This window comes from Taeniopygia guttata, chromosome 1A (assembly GCF_048771995.1).
Source record: "Taeniopygia guttata chromosome 1A, bTaeGut7.mat, whole genome shotgun sequence".
In the NCBI taxonomy this organism is placed as follows: domain Eukaryota; kingdom Metazoa; phylum Chordata; class Aves; order Passeriformes; family Estrildidae; genus Taeniopygia; species Taeniopygia guttata.
The window spans coordinates 13,803,220-13,818,748 of NC_133025.1; the positions used below are offsets into that span (position 1 = coordinate 13,803,220).

Genomic DNA, 15,529 nt, shown 5'->3' on the forward strand with positions numbered 1-15,529 from the left:
TCACCTGGTTCAGGTGTCTGAGATTTCAGTGTCCCTCTTGGTCACGGCCAGTGGCAAGCACCACTGTGCACACCTCTGGGGCAAAACTGACTGGGATGCTGTTCCTAAGATGACTCCCCAAGTTTTTCCACACTTGTCATGATTAAGACAAGACCAGTGGAGCCCATGGAGCTCCAAGTCTTGTCCTGTGGATGAAGCTTCTTGTTGATACTTCGTAGCACTGGCTTACCAAATCTACACCAAGATATTAGGCATTAAGATATTAAGCAGCTTTCTGTGTTGGGCTCCTCTCTACTCCAGGTGCTGGAGTGTGTCCAGAGAAGGGCAGCGGAGCTGGTGAAGGGTCTGGAGCACAAGTCCTGTGAGGGAGGAGCTGAGGGGGCTGGGGGTGTCCAGCCTGGAGAAAAGGAGGCTCAGGGGAGACCTTATCACTCTTACAACAGCCTGAAAGGAGGCTGTGGCCAGGAAGGGATCAGCCTCTTCTCCCAGGAAGCTAGCAATGAGAAAAGAGGACTGTGCCAGTGGACACAGTTTTGTTTGGACATCAGGAGGGATTTCTTCACAGAATGAGTTATTAAACGCTGGAATGGACTGCTCAGGGAGGTGGTGGAGTCACCATCTCTGGAGGTGTTCAAGAAAAGAGTGAACATGGAACTTGGTGCCATGGTCTAGCTGATAAGGTGGTGACCAGTCAGAGGTTGGACTTGATGATCTCAGAGGTCTTTTCCAACCTAACTGTTTCTGTGAAAATAGTTTCAAATGAGCTACACAGAAGTTTTTTTACCATAAAACAGTAATGAACAGTCCCTCTAATATTGGGGGCATTGGGATGTAAACACCAATAGCATGCTCAGAGCTACAATCAATAGCATTTTTGTCTTTTATGCATCTGGCTCTTTGCAATTCCTGAACCTTTTCCATATTTTGATGATCATTCTTCTGTGTATCCCATTATTATCCAGACTTTCCATACTCTTCATATTATTGATTTCTCTTTATGCATGTCTAAGATGGAAAATACTCACCAGACTTGAATCGTCTATACACTGGCCAGTGTGTGCTGTGCAACTTTGAGAGTTTCAACTAGTTGTAAATAACTTTCCCTTTGCTTTACAGGTTGACCCACTGAAAGGCCCCTGAGAGTATAAAAAAACCCACGCTGATTTATAAGTGTTTGCATAAAGTGTAGTACCTTCAAATTAATTTGTCACAGTATTACAAGCGTGGCACTGTTTATTGTCAACACTTGTAGCTTTCAATTTTTATTGCTTTTTATTGTTTTCTATTTCTTTATAATTAGAATAGCTTTATTTAGCATACCAGCAGTGGGTACCTTAACAGCCTGATTCATTCAACTCAGTGTGGTTCATTCAGCCAGTATGTTTTTGCTATCTCCTAGCTGGGCTGTTATCTTGGCAACTTTTACACTGAATGATTATTTAATCATTAAAACTGAAATTTGTAGAAGTCTCAAGGGAACTGTGTACAAATTAAATTCAAGAAGTTCTTTAGCACTGCTGCTTACAGATGGGACGGTTATAAAATAATACAATTTCCTTGGGGTTCTTTCATCTTTCTCTATGGCCTTCATTATTCCCTTTAAGTTTGATCTCTAAAAGAACTTTATGTTACAAATAATTGTTTTGGCTGAAGAAGCTAGATGTCACTCTGTCTTACACAAAGGGTTCATTTATTCTTTGATAATTAACAGAGTTGTTGCTGAAAAGCAGCTGTAGGTACTTCTTCTGGGAGAAAAGAACTATAAGCCTGAATTCTAACACCTGGCAAAGTGTGATGTTAACTCTTTAATTTGTGCTCTAATTCTAGGAGCTTTTGTGAAAAGTGGTTAGCTGGGATACAGGATTTCTTAGGATATTAGTTTCAGTAAATGTGAAGTGTTTGGCTCAGGTTAGGATCTTCAGTATTTTGCCATTTCAAATATAAAGGAATTGTAGCTTACCTCTTCTCTCATGAAGTAAAAATAGAAATAAAAATATTTCCTCCCTTCCATTAAGTAAAAATAATTTCACGTGTATATTATGTTCCTGAAAGTATGGATCTCTTTTGCTTGCACAGCACAGTTTCAAGAGGAAACCATGTTAGAAGCACATATTTTCTGTTTAGTTTTCAAAATGTCAAGTGCACTTTTTTCAGACGTTTTCTGATATGGATTCAGTTGCTGAGAAATTTGCTGTATTTGCACTCGTGCTTTTTCTGTTGTCTTACAGTTTAATTTTCTGGTGAAATGATGTGAGGTTGTGGTTTTGAAGGGGAATGCAAGAGCTGGTTCCAGTGGAGATCCTGTGTATTAAGGGAAGAGACTAGGAGTTGAGGTTTGTGTAAGACAAGAAAGTCTGCAGAAAATGGAGACTTCTGGAATATAGCAGGAAAATATTTGTGGAAATGTGCTCAGATTTTTGCAAATAATGTGACATAATTATGAAAATTTTGCTGCGGAAGCCAGGAGGCCATTCATGCAATTTAGTAATTTCTTCTTTAAGGGAAAAAGGTCAATCTTTTTTGATCAGCTGCAGGTGGAGAAGGATGCTTTTGTCATCACAGTCATTTAGGTGTGGAATAGACTGAGATGTCCAAACCAACTGTCTTGTCAGCCTGATGCTGTCTGAGGTCATATTGTCAAGTATTCATCAGTGAACTCCTCCTGCACACATATGTTATTTTCCTGGGATTCATTTTTTCCTCAAGTGCAGAGTGGTTTTAAGTGAATGCTGAGAAAATGGAGTTAAGTGATGGTGAGCATCATAAAAGAAAATTACACCTTGGAGCATCCTGTGTGTGCTGATGACCCCTCACTCAGCATCCTCTTGTTATAGTATCAAACAAGACGGAGAGAAATGGCACTGTGGAGATCTGTGAGATCCATAGATAGAAGAAATAAAACTGCTTTCGCAATATGCAGGAAAAAGATAGGTATGTTTGTGTGCTTACCCATTTAGTCTTTTGAAGACAGTAGTATTTAGTTCATAATGGTGCCAAATATGTATGTGTGGGAGGGATGGAGGGTATTTGGAAAGCTGAAAATAAAAAATGCCCCTTTTTAAAAAGTCCTCAGAGTGTACTGTCTGCATTTACCATTGACTAAGGACTTTCTGAGAAATACTAGTTTCAAGTAGTGACAGGTTATTAGCTGAATGAGCGGAGGCTTGGGGTTTTTTTCCCCTCTTAGAAAAAGATTAATTCTTTGAGACCTCAGTGCCTTTTTTTTTTTGTTCTGAGTGGTAGGTAGTCATGCAGCTATAGACAACTTCTATTATTAAAATATAAGTGTAGTAATCTGTGTTTTCGGGGTTATTATTGCCCCGTTCTTGGAGTGATAATACTTGTAGCCCATTTTTTGGCTTGTTTCAGTTGTCTGTCTGGTGTTGCAGATGCAGGTGAGCATGTACTGATTGCTATAGGGGACTTGCTTTTTTACCCTGGTGTGTAGTTACCAGTATTATTTCATTACAGCACTTTGTATTTTGACTACGAAAACTTAAAACAGCTTATATATTATTTCATAGTTTTGATTTGTCTTCTGAACTTCCTTTGGCTATTTGAAAAGAATCCTGTCAGCAAAGAGTCTTGACTTTATTTTTTGGAATTGTTGAGAAAACAGATGTTCAAAATCAACCATTTCAAAACTTGGCAGAAATATTTTCCCTAATGTTTTTTGTCTACCTGTCTTCCTGTTATATCTGGAACCTGTTCAGCAAGTTTGGTTTATCATCTTTCTTACATGTGAGCATGATTTACCCATTCAACCAAAGCCAACATACCTAAAATCAGCATGCTAAAATTCCAGGACACAAGCTCTGTTAGCTTATTCTCATTTCATTTTGCCTAGCAGCCTGGTCCCAGGAGGAATGAGGAGCATCTCATTACAGAGTACTTTGGAATGTAGAATGTAGGGCACTTCTGGAAAATGGGAAAGGTGGGTTTAAGCTTCCTTCCCTTGGTCCCAGAGGGTGAAAACCAAAGGTAACTTTGCTATAGCAACCATTCTTTCAAAAGAACAATTCCACCTCTTTTTTAGCTGCCTATTCTCAGCTGGCTGTTTTGAATCCCATATGGCTGAAGGATTTTCTGTGAAGCCTGTTTGAGATTGAATTTTGCACTCCCTTAGCTACCCAGGCCAAATCTTCACTGTCTGTGGGATCACAGGCTTTGACATGTACCTCTGAAGAACTCTTGAATTTATGACTTAGGCATCATTCCAGAGGTTGATAGACATGTTCTAGATTTGGAATTATGTGTACCTGCTCCATTTTGCTGGATGATAGACTGTACTATGTACCATACGATCATACTGCAATACCTACTGTTGGCAGGTTTTTCACCTTATCTGTTTAAATAAGTTTTAAATTGGTCAAATCCCCTGGCAGGACACTGAGACAAGCTTGTCAGAGTCAAGTTTTGGCTTTGTCTCTAGTCTCCCTACAGCCACTCTTTACATGAGTCTTGGAGGTCACCTTCTGTTGTCTCCCCTCAATAAAATATTTTTCTGCTTTCTTGAATCTTTTAATATCTTTAAGTCACCAGTCACCAGTGATTATTTTCTTTGTCACTCCTAACCATTTTCTTCCCCTCACTACATCCTTTTTTATAGATACCAAGATCTTGCTTTAGTCTTTAAACACTAGCACATAGAATACCCATAAATGTGTGCTTTCATAGACCAACCACCACCTTTTTGTGTCATTAGTCTTTGTAACTCCTTGCAGATCCTTGACACAGATTTTCTCATGTATTTTCACTCCTGTCTTCCAGTTGCTGTCTACACAGTAGGTTCTTTTCCTTTCTTAAATATGTTTTCTGAGAGGTGCTACCACTGCCCCAGACAGTTTTTGTTTTTAATCTTCTTTAAATGGGCTAACAAAATGGGCAAATACTAGATTGCATTGTTCAGAATGTGTTTTTTTAACAGATGAAATTTATATTTGCTCACATTGTATGTAAGACATGACTTTTCTACTGGGAAAATAATTTGGTCTTTCTGATATCATCCTAATGACTTCTCAGTTAAAAAAAAATGTCTGTGATTGAGATACTAAGTAATCACATTACTGTATGGTTTGATATGAAGTACTAAAAATGGCAGGAAGAGCTGGGTGCAATTCTGTTTTCTGTTTCTATTCTGTAGTATTAGCAAATATAAAGTTGAAATGTATGCAGAGAGCTCTGTGTCTGCTCAGACTTTGTCAAATATTTATGCATATTTTATATATATCCCAAATAACACACTGTAGCCTTGTGAACTGCTGGATTTGTATGAGAATGGGAACAGAAGGTTACACAAGTCAACATCAGAGTACAGTATGTTGCTATATGTTGTGCTGCTCCTTATGCTCTAGTGGGAAAGCTTATGGAGGAAGTACTATAATGCATGGTATATATTGGCAAACTCTTCTAGTGGAAGTAAATCTACTTTTGTGATGATTTTATTGTTTAATAAGTACCTTCAGTGTTCTGGACACTGTAATACATGTTTGTGCTGGTTTTCACTAGCCAGACAGATGAAATCAAGCATTTCCTGAGACACCAAGCAAAACTGTCTCCTACCATGAGCCAGGAGCCTGGCTGGGGTCGTTTGTTTCAGCTCCATCATGATAAATTATGCAAATATTGAAATGAAATAGGACTAGAAAGAGGACTAAGTACTGTGGAAGTCCTTAGGGAAATTCAGTTAAAGCTCCTTTCTGGTGCCCTATTTAAAAAATAGCTAATTCTTTCAACTCCTTGTGCTGAAGTGTGAATAGAGAGTTTCTGTGAAGGAGCCTGATTCAAACCCCTCTGACTTCAGGGAGTAGTGTGCATCTTTGACCCAGCAATGAGTGTGCTAGCTGTGATCCCAAGTGTTCTGAAACAGAGGAAGGTTCTGTGGTCTAACACATCACAATTATCACTTTTACATACTAGATAATATTAAGACACTCGTGCAAAGGTGTCCACACATTAATAACTCAACTGGGATAAAGTTATCCAAAAATGTCTTTTGGAGGGTTCTCACATTTCTTCAAATGGGCTTTCATAGTGATCAGTAGAATCTTGATGAAACTTCTGCTTCATTGTGATAATTTTTGAAATATGAATAAACCCCATGTGGACTTTTAAAGAGAATCCTTGGGAGGTTTTATGACTCACAATTGGCATGGACCTCATTCAAGATGCTGGATGTTATATTAGATGCTTTTTCAGAAATGCTTGAGGAAATAACTTGTTGTTCAACACATTAGAAATAGCACTGGTAGCAGATGGCCAAGAGAAAATGCTGTAGAAGATTTGATTGTGTGACACTGATTTCTTGCAAGCATGTAGAGCAGGCTGAGCAAGGTCTTCCAGCTCTGGCAAAATAATGATTTTGCTATTGAGCTGTGTAGCTGAGCACAACCCTGGTATTTGGTAGGTGATCATGCCTATGAAGGCAGTGTTTGGAGAACTGCAGTCTGTGCACTGACAGCAAGAGGAGGAAACTGTCCTTCATGAGCAGCTGATCCTGAACCAGACTGTCTTGGCAGTGCTCCCAAGACTCTGATTCAGTCAGTTCCTGCCTAATGAACTGAAGACCACCTTCTTGATAATTAAGAAGAAACAAGCTGCTTGGGTTTTATCCAGCTTCAGATTTTTACGCTGACATTCTGTGCACTTAGTTATTTGTGCTAGGTTGTTGACTGTTCAAAAGTCATCCACCAATCCCCCAAGTCATGTGGATTGGAAGGGAAATTTCTTTATTTTTGGTTTGTTGCGTATGAGGAAATATCTACAATATGCATCTCTCTCTCTGATTGCCAGACCACTTTTTCTGAGTATACATAGTTTTATTTCATCTTGGATAGCACCTCTAATGTAAATGTTCTGTGTCTGAAAGAGTAATAACACAGAATTGCAAGGCAATTCTGCAGGCATTCTGTGTATTCACCTAATTATGCCTAGATAAAGTTTCAGTTTAGTGACCCCCTCAGGAATAGACACTTCACAGACTTCTTTTTGACAGTATCATGGGAAGTGATAGCCCCAGCAAGCATACTTTGTTCCAAATTAGTTTATATTCAAAGTATTCAAAAATTCTTGAAATAGTTCCAGGGTTTGGCACAAATGGTGGGTCTCAGCAACAGAGCCGGTTGCTGGAATTCAGATCAGTTTTATCTGTCTAATTTCACTGTACACTCAGATAGATGAGAGAGTTGAGCAACCTTTCTCTGGGCTGTTTTTCAGTCCTTATGTTTACTCACAGCTCTTCAGTGGCATCTTCCATGTGGAAGATCTTTCCAGTCAAAACCACGAAGACAGAAATAATATGGTACTTGATAGCTGTAAGCCTTGAAATTGAGACAATGCCTGGTTATTTCTCACTGCTACCATCCCCAAAGGGTTGCTTTTATTTGAATAAAAACTACTTATGGAATTGGAGTTTTGGGATGCAGGGCTGTCTTTCTAATCCTTCCTCTAGTGGTAGGAACTGATGAGAAAATAGACTTCCATGTCAGAAACTTTAGAGGTCCAGTAGTATTTGTCTAGTTTAGTTTAGAACTACCACATGCTCTGCAAGGAGTGTCTGTGTACCATATTGCTCATGCAAGAGAAGTAAATCCTGACGAAACAGGAAAAATCTCACACTGTCATTAAGTCACCTTAGCAATTTCCATACAGTTAAACTGGGGAAGTGATGTTTTTACTGTATGAGGGAATGGACATAGCTGCCATAGATAGGGATGTTTATAAGGATGTATGACATGCTGGTGTAGCTGCAGCAGCTGGAGATGGTCTGTTTCCATGCTCCAGCCTGATAGTCATACTGGCAAAACTGTAGTCTTGATTTGAATGTGATGAAAAAATGTTTTCACAGCTCTTCTTCTCTTGAAAAATTCTTTCTAATACAATTTATGACTTGGGAGTTCTGCAGTTTGGAAAAAATGCACATATATTGATTAGTTTTCCTGCCATGTTTTGAGTAAAATTCATTATTCAGTGACTATATGTGAGTTTTCACTGATTTCTTTATTGATAGCTTCATTTCCTGATGTGTCACGGGAACAAGAGAGCATGACTAACATGTTTTCTGATCTTACAATTGCCAAGTGTATGTTAATTTTCATTTTAGAACTTATTTATGGCTGGAGTGACTGTACTGCTGATTGTGAATGTACTGCATATTTACCAGGTGAAAACTAGAAAACTGACTTGGAGTGATGAGTTAGAAATTATCAAAGTTTACCCCTGTCTTGCTGACAAAGCAATCTATCTATAGAGTAGTGCACATATTTCAGTGCATTTTTATTTTCATAATACACTGTCTTTTGACAGTTCATTTTTCTTATAAATACTTGATCTTGATGTATTTGGGTTTGTTGGTGTTTGTATCCATCTTGGGGAACTATAAGTGAAACATAACCTCTGCTGGAAAAATGGAAACGAAAGATTAATTTCACTTAGCTGAGCTCAGCAACCAGTGGAGAAGTATGTACAGTGTTTGTACCACTATTTTTTAATGCCACAATTATGTGTGGGTCAAAATATGTCCCTAAAAATAGTAGTAGGACTGCTTTTTGAGCAATGATGTGAATATTGCATTCAGCAGGCGCATAGCAAAACATGGCAGGGCATCTGAGCATGGTAAAGCAGCATGTACTGAGTACTGTTGGGATGTGGAATGAGCTAGAGAGGTAAAAAAATAGAATATTGAATACTGTGAGTATTTCAGCCACCACAGTGTGCAGTCATTCAGAATAATTAATGTCTGTGGTGGCAGTCATTAGTCACGGTCATTGTGCCTTAGGAAAAAGAGATGGGGGCCACAGACTTCCTCCTTGGAATACATGGGATGAAGGCATGCTATTGCATGAGCAGCCTGTCATCATCATCATCAGATGATGAATTCCTTTGTTTTCCAGGAAATACATACTAAATGGAGAAGTGGGTGAAACCAATCTTGCAGCTTGTTGTAAGTACTAGGACTCATCTCAAAAGGGATAGGAATTGCCTCAACCAATAAACCATATTTTAAATTAATCTCATTTTAGTCTGGGCATGTAACACAGGTCAGAAGAGTCACTTTGTAGAAGTGCCTGTTTCTCTCCACTGACTATAACTGGAACCTAGATGACTTGTGCAGGTGATGCATGTCTGTGTAAAAGGCATCTCAGTTTTAGATGCTGGGATTCTCGTGTGCCAAACCCCAGTGTTCACATAATAAAATTCAGTGAACCATAGTAATGTCAGAATGTTATTTTAAGAACCAAATAAAATGTGTCAAGTTTTTCCATGAGACATCTAGTGGTATGCACTTAGAAATGAAATGTCTTACTGAAACAGGAAATAAATTTCATATTTAAAGCAGCAGATTCACAGCACTGGTATTTTCTTTGTGACCCAAATGAAGGCAAAATAAGTACACATTTGTAAACAGAAGAGTAAATTTCTCATCATAGATGATAAGAATAAATCCATTTGGAGTTCAGGCCTATGGGCACTAGTGAGAAGAAGTTGCAGTTCTTAAATATATTGTCCATAATCACTGATAAACAAGAAATATTTAATGAAGGAACCTGCTGATAGTAGCTGCTGAGACTGACTGAAATGCATTTCTAGCAGAGAAGAGTGATGTTGTGCAGAGACACAAGCTGACCCAGAATAAATACCTCAGGAACATACTCTCTGGACTGATCCTGCTACATGAAAGGATGGGTATGGATGAGAAAAATTCAGTTGAGTGTGTTCTGGAAGACTATTAAATGTTCAGTTAGGCCCTCTGAGACCTGTCAGTTCTGGCATAACCGTATCAAAGCTATTAAATGAAATTCCTGATTTGTTTTAACTCTTTTTTACATAGAGGTAAGGACTGGAGGTACCTGTACCTCGGGTTGAAGCACACTTCATGCTCCCAGCAGCACACTGCACTGTAACACAGATTGTTGGCTCCCACGTAAACATACGTGCACTAGGGCACAGCTGAAACAAAATAGAAGTTTACACTATGATGGGTTATATAGTGCTTACTTGGCATGTTATTATTGTTACTCTTTAAAGAAAATCCCCTGAAGTTTATTTCTGACAAGACTGTAGTAACTGTAGTACCATTAAACAGTCGTTAGGAACATTTTGTTTATGTAGAATTAAAATATTATAGTTGTTCAAGAGATTGCAGACTTCCTTTTATGGGCATTTGTAATTATTTGGGACCAAATCCAGTTTCCAGTAAACTGGACAGGAATCTCACTCAGTTCCAGAGGGACTTGTGTCAAATTTCTGTAGGTTTTTGAAGATGCCAAGTTTTATAAAATTGAGATTTTAGTTGAGTACTTCATACAGGGGGGATCAAGACTTTGCTTAATATATGCAATGATGTACTTTACCATGAAATCTTTTTAATTGGATGTGGTAATGAGGAGGTTGATGGGTCTACCTGGTTACTAATTCATAAGTTTTTGTATAATAACATAGGAAGTATGGGGAATAAACAAGAGGACACCAAATGTTAATTCATGAGCAATACTATGACTGAACTGGCATGGCAAAGATGTGGTGGGAGGACAGGGAGGAGGAAGAGGCTGTTGTATATTTTGGTTCAGATACTTGTGCTGTAACCCAGCTGTAGAGGGAGTTGGACATAAAAATGCTCTATGAGTGGTAATAATAGGAAAAAGCTCTGGGCTCCGTTGTTATGCAGGCGTTGGACAGACTACCAAATAGTTGAGGTTGTTGGGGATTTTTATTGTCAGGGTACAGGTGATGGTGAAAATGAGTGATTTTAATAAGCAGTCACCTACTGGAAGCCAATGAAGGAGATTACCAATGTGCTTTGCAGTGCACTTATGTCCAAATTTTGAGGCAGTGGGGAATGTAATCTAAAGGGGAGCTGTTATATTTCATACCAACTCTAAGGGAGAGACTGTTAAATAATTGGGAGAGAAAAGGCAGATTGAATGAGAATTACACCGCTGTGTCAGGCCTTGCTGATTTCAGGAAGGGAAAGATGTAAAAGAATTAGAAAACAGGTTTCAAGGGGATATGAGAGGACAGTGGGCATAACCTCTTTCTTTGTAAAAGAGTCTTGACAAAAGAAGTTAAAGATATGTTTGTTCCCCAAAGAAAAATTATAAAGACAAAAATGCAAATTGAAAGAGCACAGGAGAAGGATTAAAAGCATGGTAAAATAAACATTACTAAAATACAAGAAGCTCATTTATGTCAAAAAAGGACAAGAAGGAACCATGTACAAAATTAAAACTAGTTTGGATTATTTAGAACAAATACAAAAGAATAGCAAAAGATATAGAGAAAAATAAAAAGAGAAAAATAGAAGAAGCCAGGACCAAAAAATGTGTACAAGAAAATATTGTGTACAAGAAGTACATGAGGAGTAACAGAAATGGTTCTGGAAGTATATTTTTGGTAGGAGCATATTCCAGGAAAGTGTTGCTCTACTGATTAACAGAAGCACATTGGTCTTCACGAGTGTTATTTTGAGTATATGGAAAACAGCCTAGAACAGAGAAAGGACAAATCAGACAGTATTTAATGTGTTAGGTGTTCCCAGGTTATCTGTGCCTCAGATTTGCTATACTTGGAAACTGGAAGAATTTTCTAAATTAGTCTCAGCCCTGTTAGCATTAAGAATCTGAGGAAGAAAAACAAGTGTGAAAAATAGAAAAACATATCCTTAAAAGCAGACAGGAGCTATGGATGGAAGAGTCCTGTCACAGATTTGCAGATAATTTTTGCTCCTAGAAAAATTACAGACAAATATTCATTTTGTAAATACCTTGAGAAAAGTAACAAACAGCAATCAACATGGATTTGTTGGAACTATCTAGTAACCTGTAACAAGAGATTAAAATTTGTGGATAAAAGAAAAGGAGCAGATGCCCTACATTTTCATTTTAAGAAACTTCTGAATGCTATTTTACAAGAGTCCCCTATAAACAAGCTAGGGAACATCAAGGAGTATTTATATGTAAATTGCATGGTATATAGTTGCAAAACTGGTTGGATAAGGTAAACCCCAAGCAGTTACTGCTGTTTCACTCATGTATTCCACGAGAGTTTATTTTAGACAGTAATATGTTTTTTCAGCAATAATCTGGATTAGGTTTTAGAGAATATGCTTATTAAATTTGCAGTTGTCACAAAGTTGAGGATGAATTGGAAGGATGCCAGAGAACAGGATTAGAGTTGATGATCTTGAAATGGCTTTGAAAATAAAGTAATATTTAGCAGGTGTCAGGGTATGGTATTATACTTGGGCAGAATAGCTATAGACAGGCACAGGACAGATGGTTAAGCAGTGGGTTTTGAAAATTATATATCTCATAAATATTACATAAATAGACATAGTCAAGGTATTGTAAAGAAGGCATGAATGGATGCAAAAGATGTAAAATGTAAGGAGTAATTAATCTGATGTACTCAGTAGTCTTCTTGGTTCAAATACTGAGACCAGTTAGAGTATCACATTTCAATAAAGATATAGCTGATTAGAGGGATTTCAGGGAATTGCAATAAAGATAGTTAGGTAAAAATCAGAACTTGTAAGGAAAAAGAATTAAGAACCATAATTATTTAGCCTTGAAAGTAAAGGGTAGGTAGGAATGAAAAGTTTTCAAGTATGTGAAAAACCCCAACAAAGCACCTTGAGCCACCCAACCAGCCATTCAAAGAAACACACCCTAAACTACCTTGAATTGACAAAGGGAATGATCTAATCTCTGCATCCTGTATGGATAGTTTAAATTGTAAGAGAAAGAATTAATTTAGACATTGAAAAAAAATCCTGACTGTAAGATGAGATACTTAGAACAAATTAGGTGAGAAATTGGTAAGTATATTAACAGTCTTTAAAAACAGGGCAAGCATATCCAAAAATGATACAAAAGTATAGCTTTGTTTCATCTGCAGTTTGGAGTTGACTTGCTCTGGACCCTCTCAGCAGGATGAATGTGTTACATTACTGTGTATTATTACTGTGCCAGACAATGCATTTTCTGTTCTGTAAATCTTGTGAAAAACTGCTGTAATTGGAATTAAGATTATCCTTTTTCTTTTATTTCAGTGTGTGCAGAAGCCTACAATCCTGATGAGGAAGAGGATGACGCAGAATCTAGGGTACTTCATGCTTAGAGTCAAATACTTTTTCAGTTCTCAGACATTAAATTTAGGAGGAAAAATGTAACAGTTTTACCATTTCTTCCCAAAAACATTGTTATTATAATATACTTTAGTAATCTCTTGGGAGTTTGTGTTAAGGAACATTTAAAAATTCTCTGTAATAATAACCCATGTAGGAATTTATATATTATTCTTAATTAATGTCCCAAATATGATTGGAGATTGGTAATGTTTATGTAGCAGTAGTGTGGATAAAGGTGTCCAGAATGGCTTGCAGAAATGAACTGGATTCCACAGGTGTAAAGATCTTGTGTGCTTAAATATAACAGTGTTTCATTTGCTAATGCTATGGTGATGCTATTTTATCATTGAGTGTTTATTGAAATCCTGAAGGTTTTGAAATGAGAGAGTTATGAATCACGGCCAAACTATTGTGTAAAATGCTTAGTTGAATTAGTTCAGTCCTTCAGCTAGTGCTACTGTATGATAATCACTTTAAGAGCTTTTGTATTATATCCCTCAGATTATTCACCCCAAAACAGATGATCAAAGAAACAGACTGCAGGAGGCATGCAAGGACATCCTTCTTTTTAAGAACCTAGACCCGGTAAGAAATTCTTGGTGATGAACAGCATTTAGCAGTGCTGCTAAGAATTGTTTCTTCTGAGCTTTGGAACAGAAATTTACAGATTTTACTTTTGTAACCTCTTACTTATGCTTTCTTCCTCATTCAATAAATTCCAGAAATGCCATTTTTTAAACTGATACGTAATGTATAGAGTCTTTTGTTTACCATGACAAGTGATAATATTGAAATACATGAATATGGATGTGTACATTAAAAAAAAAATGATACATTTAATTGTATTAATTATTGTATTTTCTTAAATCATCCTGTACACTGATGTCTATAAACACATCAGTTAACTGGAATATTTAATTTGTTTCTATTAGTTACTTTTTAGCATCAAAAGGTGCTGAGTGCTCCATCAAAACAGAAAATTACCCCCAAAGCCTTCAGTTTAGCTATGGATGTAATTGAACAAGTGAATTATGAAATAGAGGAAAAGAGAAATGTACCAGTGATGTGTTTATATTATTATTTTGCTTAAAGTAGATACCATAAAAAAGCTTCAGGTAATTTTCTTCCTTGGAAATAATTTCTTTCTGTTTCATATAAACACAACTATGAGCTTTTAAGAAAGCCTAAATGCACTGAATGAATGATCTGGATCAGACAAAGGTGATAATGCTACCAAAAGAGCACATAGGATTGTTTTAGGGAAAAGGTGAGTGTATCAATCAAAACCTGCATACTGAGGCTGGGATGACTCACAGCATCCCAAATGCTTTCTCAGGAGATTTGAGTCAGTGCTGTCAAGGGAGGGAGCATGAGGGGAAGAGAAACAATCATGTAGATTTTTAAGTATGAGAACAGAAAGTTTAAAATTTGATTCAAGAGGGAGCTAATGGAAGGACCAGCCTGCAGCTCTGTTTGGAAGTCAGATGCTATTACAGAAAATACACATTAATTTGTATTGCAAGTTTCCAGCTCCTGCTTCAGTCTGCACAAAGACTGAACCCTGACCCTGGGTACTGTTCCCTGAGGAGCCCTGAGGAGCAGTGAGCCACAAAGCCTCAGCTTAGCAGAAGCCTGGAGTTGCTGTTGTAGAAGTCTCAACATGGGTGCTCATACATGTGCATTCTTGAGACAGTGGGGATCCTGACACAAAAGGTTTCCTTACTCCCTCATGCTGACTGTTTAATAGGTAGTTAATCAGCTGTTCCACTATACTTGTTCCAGCTAAAGCGCTGCACACATCTACCCTTCAGCTCCTGAATTATTTTTTCTGAATAGCTTCAGGGAATCAAAGTCATTTGTGGGCATCTGCTCTGGATATGAAACTGCTTCATTATATATTTTCTTTATTGTTGGTGTGTCCTGGCTTCCAGTTGGCTGGACCATCATTACATTAGCCTGCCAATGGCATTTTGGCAGACCCCTTTTGGTTAAGCTCTGAGCATTTCTCTCTTATGAGCCCTGCAACACGATGGATTGTGTGCTCCTGGAACCTGCTGTGATGGTAATAGTGCTTACAGCATCAGTCCTCTGGATGGGATCTGCTCTGCATTACAGTGAGAACTACATAGTCTGTCTCAATAGTCATCAGCCACTTGCTCTGCAGGACAGGGGTCTGTTGGCTGTATTGTAATGTTATGTAGACATAGAGCATTAAACTGCTCCAGTGTAGGCACTTGATGGACTTTTTCCAAGGATTAATTCTTTCAAGGAATACTGGGGGATTATTTCCTCTGTTTATGAAGCTCTTCTCAGGACTGTGCTTATTGTCTTGATACTGGTGCTTTGAGCTATTTTTTAAAATTCTTCTTTTAAATCAGTTACTTGTAATTGCTAATAATTCCC

General features: G+C 37.8%; 1 protein-coding gene across 1 annotated transcript in view; it reads left to right on the forward strand.

Annotated features, from left to right (window-relative positions):
• The window catches only part of PRKAR2B (protein kinase cAMP-dependent type II regulatory subunit beta), a 74,391-nt gene that overhangs the window by 44,070 nt on the left and 14,792 nt on the right, over window positions 1–15,529 (forward strand). The window contains exons 3-4 of the mRNA XM_030291841.4: window positions 13,049–13,101; window positions 13,628–13,711. Of these exons, the coding sequence (XP_030147701.1) occupies window positions 13,049–13,101; window positions 13,628–13,711 (137 nt within the window). The remainder of the gene's footprint in view (window positions 1–13,048; window positions 13,102–13,627; window positions 13,712–15,529) is intronic.